Source organism: Punica granatum, chromosome 8 (genome assembly GCF_007655135.1).
Source record: "Punica granatum isolate Tunisia-2019 chromosome 8, ASM765513v2, whole genome shotgun sequence".
NCBI classification, from domain to species: Eukaryota; Viridiplantae; Streptophyta; class Magnoliopsida; order Myrtales; family Lythraceae; genus Punica; species Punica granatum.
Window position 1 is genome coordinate 17,376,119 of NC_045134.1, and position 8,158 is coordinate 17,384,276.

The 8,158-nt window shown below is 36.5% G+C and overlaps 1 protein-coding gene and 1 long non-coding RNA gene across 3 annotated transcripts; one reads left to right on the forward strand and one right to left on the reverse strand.

Annotated features, from left to right (window-relative positions):
• Positions 1 to 1,382: 1,382 nt before the first annotated feature.
• Positions 1,383 to 2,594, reverse strand: LOC116215845. The gene is made up of 2 exons (XR_004158579.1): positions 2,350 to 2,594; positions 1,383 to 1,863 (listed from the first exon to the last, which is right to left on the reverse strand). It is a non-coding gene; the product is annotated as an uncharacterized LOC116215845 (long non-coding RNA).
• On the forward strand, positions 2,298 to 7,927 carry LOC116215843. 2 transcript variants are annotated; one of them, XM_031551629.1, is made up of 5 exons: positions 2,298 to 2,434; positions 2,548 to 2,820; positions 5,844 to 6,107; positions 6,783 to 6,971; positions 7,437 to 7,927. In XM_031551629.1, exons 3-5 carry the CDS (start codon positions 5,856 to 5,858, stop codon positions 7,515 to 7,517), a joined length of 522 nt encoding a protein of 173 aa, XP_031407489.1. In that variant the 5' UTR covers positions 2,298 to 2,434; positions 2,548 to 2,820; positions 5,844 to 5,855; the 3' UTR covers positions 7,518 to 7,927. The 2 variants fall into 2 exon arrangements, with proteins under 2 accessions (XP_031407489.1, XP_031407486.1); XM_031551626.1 differs by lacking the exons at positions 2,298 to 2,434; positions 2,548 to 2,820 and adding an exon at positions 5,014 to 5,242.
• Positions 7,928 to 8,158: the final 231 nt, after the last annotated feature.

Sequence of the window (8,158 nt, forward strand, 5' to 3'; positions counted from 1 at the left end):
AATCATTAAAAAAGAATTCCAATCGGTTGTTGTTAATTTTATAAGCAATTTTATTTTTTATTAAATATATATATAATTTAAAAAATTAAGAATTATTAAACTTTACTTAATTAATTTTAATAATCATTATTAGCCTTATAAAATAAATTAAGTGAAACTCTCATCGAAGTGATTAATCATTTTATCTACAATTATTCAAATTTATAAAACTTAACATATGAAATATGAGTGCGAAAAAAACAATTGCGAATACATAATGCTAAAAGTTTATAAACTCTGTGATTATTAATCTTTTTTTCATTAACTAAAGCTAGAAATTTTGCATTTTTTTGGATTTTATAATTATTTTCTTACAAATTAGATTGATAAATGAGATAACGTCTATAAAATATTTTACATGAATTATTTATTTATGAACTCTAAAATTAATATTATCTATCGTGGGAATGAAATTTGTCATATTAAAGTTTTCAAAGCGTAAAAACATATAAATCAATATTAATAATTATCTTCATATCTAACATTTCATAATAATTTTTTTTTTACAAAATTCGTGCAATGGACGGGTTCAATAGCCTAGTTATCTGTAATAAGAAAGTTGATCTTTTAAAAAGTACATAATTAAAATGAGAAATGATAACAAATGCATGATACAAATCCGTACAATGCATGGGATATGGTATTAAAACAAGCTTGCATAAAAAAGGGGAGAAACTGTCGTGAAAAGGCAGGCATGGTTTAATAACAAAGCTTACTAGTTTCAGCAACTAATACAACCCCAACAATTAAGGGTCGACGATCGGCAACAGATGAGATTGTTGCTCCAAGGAACCACCCGCGGAGTGTCCTTTAATTTCAGAGGATCACCTCTATCCGACTCTGAGTTTCAGATTATAATTAACACAAATAAGGACAGGTTAAAAGATCTTATGATAATCTTTTGGATATCCTTACAGAGCTGATTTGAAGTTCATTTAAGGAGCATCTGTATTTCTTTCTCTGCTCGACATGGAACATTGATATGCAGCACAAGCAGCCTCAAACCCCCAGTTAAATAGTTTAAACTTCATTGGCTCTCCTAAAGCTTTTGAAATGACGGAAACATCTTCTAAGGAGTCCAGCAATTGCGTTAATCTGTTCAGAACAGATATATAATGGCATGGAATCGTAGAATGTATGGTTTACTCAAACAGAGAAGTCGGATCAGAACAGAGCAGGGGAACCAGTGAAGGCACTGAGTAGGACTCTTTAACCGACCAACAATACGAAATGAAATGTACTTTTAGAACTTCTTTTACAGTAGACACAGAGGCATAGGACAAAAGACTGAAAAAACGAATCAGCAAGAAAATCGAGTTATGAAAGTCTACAGTTACCGGAAATTGATCAAGATCCCCATAGGAAACTAAATGGAAGGTCGAAAGCATCACATCGATGACCTGGCATTACATGTTTCTGAATTTTTAGCTGGTATCATATTAAAGATAACTTGGAATTTGTTTCTGGTGATGCATTTGATATGCAAATGACCAAAAGTTCAGAAAATGAACAACGAAATCACCCACCTTACAACCTAAATCATGCTTCTGTGGAATGCTGAGCCTCAGTTCACTCGATCAAAATGTGATGATGACATCAAATGTGTGACCTGCATTTTTCTACCTTCATGGACTTATCAGTTATCCAAGAATTTACTAGGCGAGTAAACTACATGGACAGTCTACTCTTGAAAAGGACCTTACATTACTGCAATGTACAGGGTAAGTACAAATCAGATTGAAGTCATCTTGAATTACGAACACTTTCTTCTGCTCGAGCAAGTGCATCGGTGAACACATCAATCGTCCAATCCTTCAAATCCTCCTGCAAGGTATACAACAAGAGAGGGTATGACACATAGAGCACAAGGTGAGCCACTCTATATCATACTATTGCTCCATAAAAAGAAGATTAAGGCGGTGAACGGGACCAATAACGACCATATTTTCTTGAGGATGAAATGACTGAATGAAAACTTGTCGTATAAGTAATTCAACATGATTTGATGTTCCCTTTTTTTTTTTTTTTGGGGGGGGGGGGAGGGGCACAATTGTTTTGATATTCAAGAGGTCTAGCATTCTGAAAGCAACATATGATTCAAATCAACAATGCCCTTATAGGGCTTCTAAATTGCTCGAGCATGGACCCGAGAAGGGTACCAGAAAATGCCACATTGGAAATCCAACAGCCTTGTTGGATTCGAAAATGACCTATGATGTGTCAACCAGTATTGCATTCTCAGCTCTTTTAAAAGCATTATTCGGTTCATCATGGTGAGCTCTTCAGCAGAAGTGAATATATCCTCCTTACCGTGCACAATGGTTCTCCAGTTCTTATTCTTGCATTTGGACGACCAAGACCAGCTTTGAGACCTCTGCCTCTACTTATAGTGCAGGTACAGCATGCACTCTCTTTTTTTCTCTATCTGACCAGATCTTTCGTTTCCTGCTCAATTTCTCCAGTGAAGTAGTGAGAATGGTGATTGTTCACTTCTCGGTGGACTTGCAGACTGGAGATCTGCTGCAAAATCAGCGCCAACAACATGGGTTTTCATGGCGACACAGCCCATGGCTATCTGCAGCCAGATCCTCCAGCAGTACCAGGAGTTCGATGACTAGACACAAGCATATGATCTTTCTCTTGGTTATCCACCTCTCGGATTCAGAAGGAAAACCTGAAAGCTTCTCCGCCATTTCCGACGTTCACGCTTTCCCTCCGGTGACTGCACCCGACGCCCGCGACTTCCGTGAAGCCTCCAACTCAAGTGACTAGTCTTTCAAGGTTCATCCTTCCTTCAATTTCACTTCTGCACTCCATGCTCTCCTTTTTCAGCTTCCTCTTTCGTGTACGATTTTAGACTGCATGATATGAAGCATAATAGAAGAAGATGGTGATAATGATCAAGGATGCCTCGGTTCTATGCTCTGTTTTTGTAATTGGTCGTGGCGACGGTGCTGGGTACTTGGCTAACTTGGCTTTTCCGCTCTTGAGGAGCTGTATCTCTTTCGATTTAGCTATCGTTAATCAGACTACCCATTAGTATATGCATCCTTGAGGGCTCTGTTATTTATATTAATCTACATATGTTTGTATGGATTCTTTAAAACCTATTTAGATTACAGGATACTCGGAACCTGTTGTATAATATAGGTTCTGGATAGGATCCGGTTCCACATTCCAAAAGAGTAAGTTCCGGTTCTTAAATTTTGGAACCGGTATTCTACAGAGTAGGGTCCGGATAACCTTAGACTTTTCTTACACTTTGTAAGTGGAGAGGTACCAACGATTTTCTTTTTATAATAGTGCATTTAACATTTTTCAAATAAAGAATGAATACATGACCAAAAATAAATCAAATGAAAAAAATTGAGGACAAGATTGATCGTAAAAAGTATGCGAGAGAATTTATTATTAAATGGGATAAAGAGATAAAAAAGTAATGATTATATCGTTGTATTGATGGAAGAATGAAGTTCATTCCAAAATCGAATGCCACCTTAGACTTTTCTTGAACTTTGTGATTGGAGGGATACCAACTTCTCTCTTTATATAATAGTGCAGTTAACATTTTTCAAATAAAGAATGAATACGGGACCAAAAGTAAATCAAATGGCAAAAAAATTGAGGACAAGATTGATCAGTAAAAAACATACCAGAGAATTTATTATTAAATGAGATAAAAAGATAAAAAATAATAATTATATTATTGAATTGATGGAAAAATAGAGTTTATTCCAAAACCGAATGCAACCGTTGACTTTTCTTGCAATTTGTAACTAGAGGAGATACCAATAGTTTTCTTTATATAATAATGGACTTAACATTTTTCAAATAAAGAATGAATACAGGACCAAAAATAAATCTAATGAAAAAAATTGAGGACAAGATTGATGTAAAAAGTATACGGGAGAATTTATTATTAAATGAGATAATGAGATAAAAAAAAGTAATAATTATATCGTTGCATTGATGGAAGAATGAAGTTCATTCCAAAACCGAATGCCACCTTACACTTTTCTTGCACTTTGTGATTGCAGGGGATACCAACAGTTTTCTTTATATAATAGTGCAGTTAACGTTTTCAAATAAAGAATGAATACACGATCAAAAGTAAATCAAATGGAAAAACTTGAGGACAAGATTAATCGTAAAAAATATGCGAGAGAATTTATTATTAAATAGAATAAAGAGATAAAAAAAAGTAATGTATATATTGGTGAATTGATAAAAGAATGGAGTTCATTCCAAAATCGAATGCAACCTTAGACTTTCCTTACACTTTGCAACTGAAGGGGATACTAACGGTTTTCTTTATATAATAGCATTGTTTATCAGACCGGACCGGCCGGTTCGACCGGTCGGACCGGGAACCGGCATCATGTCCGGTTCGATTCGCTTGAAAACCCAAAATGCACATTTGAACTGCCGGACCATAGAACCAACCGGTTTTGAGCAAAATTCCATTGAACTGGCCGATTCTATGGATTTACTATTTATTGTAAAAATTATTTGGTTTGTGTAAGGATTTGAATTCATGACCTCTTACTTCTCATACTAGTATACTACCAACCAAACAACTACTACTTTCTTGTTCATTTACCTCTACTTTTAAGTACTTATTAAAATTCAATATTTATTTTGAAGTAAGAAATATTAAATATATTTATATTTTCTTACACTATTCTCATATATCTTTGAAATCATCATACTTCTATCTTAATTATCATAATTTTTTTAATAATATGAATATTTATTTTATTTTAATTAAACGTGCGGTCCGACTCATCGAATCTCCGATTGGACCCATAAACCCATGAAACCATACCCCTTCCGGTTCATTATTCGGTCCGGTTCTGATAACATTGTATAATAGTGCAGTTAACATTTTTCAAATAAAGAATACAGCACCAAAAGTAAATCAAATGGAAAAAAACTGAGGACAAGATTGATCCCTAAAAATGTTTAGGCCAAAAATCAAAGATAGTAAAGATTGAGGACTAAAACTACTCTTTACCCTTCTTTCTTTACATGCGAAGTGAACGGAAAAGTCGATCCGTCGCGGCTGTTCAACCCTCCTATCGCCGGAATTTCGGGCCCCTCCTCCCTCCTCACTCCTCACCGGCACGCACCGCTTCACCATTCTACCCCTCTCTCTTCTCCGTTTCACGCTGACTTCCCAGCTCAAAATCTGCGCTTGACGGAGGTAGGGAATCAAACTGTAGACCCTTCGGTCGGATAAGTGGGTTGGCTGGTACTGCTTGAATTGAATTGATGAAATTGATTGGCTGTTATTGCTCGAATTTAATCGAATTACGAACTGCTTGAATCCGAGATGCTTGATTATTCCTGATATATATACCCTCCATATATGATTGTTGAATTTGGAATCGATGGAAATTGGTAATGGGTTGGGTGATATATGGTTGACTTATAGCTGAAGTGGAAGTGTTTGGTTCCATTAGAGGTTGAAATTTGGCAGCATATACATAACATGTTATAAGCTCTGTCTGGTTGTTCCTGCCACGTTCTTGGTTTTTGGCTTAATTTTCTGTTAATGTCAGCTTGACGGAACGTTTTTGGAAATGTGAAGTGTTGTTCTTCGCATATTTAGGTATAAAAATGCTTTCTTAGCACTGTGTTTATGATTTTATGTCTCGATTTGGTGGACACTTATTTCTACTTGGAAATTCGATTTTGATGGCGTCTTTAGATATGAATGTGTTTTGAGGCCCAGTAATCTCTTTATTGGCCGGCATCTTCCTACTTTTCTTCCATCATTTCAAAGTTCAATTATTTGATCACAGATTCAGGTGATCATGTACGGGTTAAGCAGAAGATTGCTGGTGTTTCAGAGAGGGTTGCATGCATTATCTGAGAATCGGAATGGCCCAAGTGAGAGCTTGAGGAGAAAGGTTGCTGAGATGGAAAAGTTCAAGAAGAAGAGAAACCCCAGAAAAGATCAGCTTTTTGTGCAAGTTCCGGAGTCCCTATCGTTCCTTGACACTGCAACAGCGCCAATGATCTTCACTGCAGTTGGAATTGCTCTTTTTGCAAAGATTCTCATGATGGTATAGAAACTAATTCATCAGTATGGTTCTCTGCAAAATTAAAATGTTCTGTGGTAGATTTGCTGTTCTCTTCCTGCTAGAAAACTCTCTGGTTCAATGGTAATGAGATGGCTGTATTGAGATGTTCTGTGATACATTAGATTTTGCTTTTACTTACTTAAATTATGTATTATATCGATTGTCTTTCATCTAACAATTAGGTTGTACTGCCTCAAGAATAATTTTTCTGTCTGCAAATAGTATTACCTTTGTTATTAGCACGATGGTGATCTTTTCATCTAATTAGCATGTACGGCCATGAGTGTTCACCGTACAATTGTCCTGCTGATCATTGACATGGAGGTCGTATGAATTTTATTCTCTTCACTAAGATAGATTTTTTAGTGCAAAGTTCTCATGTTCTCTAAAGATGAACTATTAGGATTATCAAACTATTTAATCTGGTGCTTTTCTGTTCATCGTTCATTGGGTTTTGTAATTTCTACCTTATGTGAACTCTTTAGTTGAAACAGAGGTTAGCCAAGGACAGATAGATAGACAATGAATTAGTACATGTGTTCTCCCTTCTCTAAGTTCTTTTTTTTTTCTGTTTAAATGCGCTTCTCTGAGTTCCTTTGTTGTTGATTATTGTGTGGCTAGTGTGTAATATGATTAGTATCTTCTCTGCACCTGCAGTATGATGATTCGAAATCTCAAGAGATGATTGAGAGGAAAATAAAGAATGCTCCAGCTGGTCAAGGCACGGTCAGGATGCTCACTCGTGAAGAGTGGGAACGAATAAGAGAGGAGAGGCCGAGAACTCCATTTGAGTCCAAGCTTGCTCGTCCAAATGCAAGAATAAGAACTGGAGAACCATTGTGCACGGTAAGGAGGATATATTCACTTCTGCTGAAGAGCTCAACATGATGAACCGATTAATGCTTTTAAAAGAGCTGAGAATGCAATACTGGTTGACAAATCATAGGTCATTTTCGAATCCAACAAGGCTGTTGGATTTCCAATGTGGCATTTTCTGGTACCCTTCTCGGGTCCATGCTCGAGCAATTTAGAAGCCCTATATTGTTGATTTGAATCATATGTTGCTTTCAGAATTCCCCCCCCCCCCCCCCCCCCCCCCCCCCCCCCCCCAAAAAAAAAAAGGGAACATCAAATCATGTTGAATTACTTATACGACAAGTTTTCATTCAGTCATTTCATCCTCAAGAAAATATGGTCGTTATTGATCCCCTTCACCGCCTTAATCTTCTCTTTATGGAGCAATAGTATGATTTAGATTGGCTCACCTTTGTGCTCTGTTTGTCATACCCTCTCTTGTTGTATACCTTGCAGGAGGATTTGAAGGATTGGACGATTGATGTGTTCACTGATGCACTTGCTCGAGCAGAAGAAAGTGTTCGTAATTCAAGATGACTTCAATCTGATTTGTACTTATCCTGTACATTGCAGTAATGTAAGGTCCTTTTCAAGAGTAGACTGTCCATGTAGTTTACTCGCCTAGTAAATTCTTGGATAGCTGATAAGTCCATGAAGGTAGAAAAATGCAGGTCACACATTTGATGTCATCATCACATTTTGATCGAGTGAACTGAGGCTCAGCATTCCACAGAAGCATGATTTAGGTTGTAAGGTGGGTGATTTCGTTGTTCATTTTCTAAACTTTTGGTCATTTGCATATCAAATGCATCACCAGAAACAAATTCCAAGTTATCTTTAATATGATACCAGCTAAAAATTCAGGAACCTGTAATGCCAGGTCATCGATGTGATGCTTCCGAGCTTCCATTTAGTTTCCTAAGGGGATCTTGATCAATTTCCTGTAACTGTATACTTTCAAAACTCGATTTCTTGCTGATTCGTTTTTTCGGTCTTTCGTCCTATGCCTCTGTGTCTTCAGTAAAAGAAGTTCTAAAAGTACATTTCATTTCGTATTGTTGGTTGAAGAGTCCTACTCAGTGCCTTCACTGGTTCCCCTGCTCTGTTCTGGTCCGACTTCTCTGTTTGAGTAAACCATACATTCTACGATTCCACGGAATGATATATCTGTTCTGAAC

Excerpts from the sequence above, each read along its gene's own strand:
- LOC116215843 (XM_031551629.1), top strand. The coding sequence starts at position 5,856 with ATGTACGGGTTAAGCAGAAGATTGCTGGTGTTTCAGAGAGGGTTGCAT. Across the intron at positions 6,108-6,782 it reads TTGCAAAGATTCTCATGATG|TATGATGATTCGAAATCTCA; the intron begins GTATAGAAACTA and ends CTGCACCTGCAG. Across the intron at positions 6,972-7,436 it reads CTGGAGAACCATTGTGCACG|GAGGATTTGAAGGATTGGAC; the intron begins GTAAGGAGGATA and ends TATACCTTGCAG.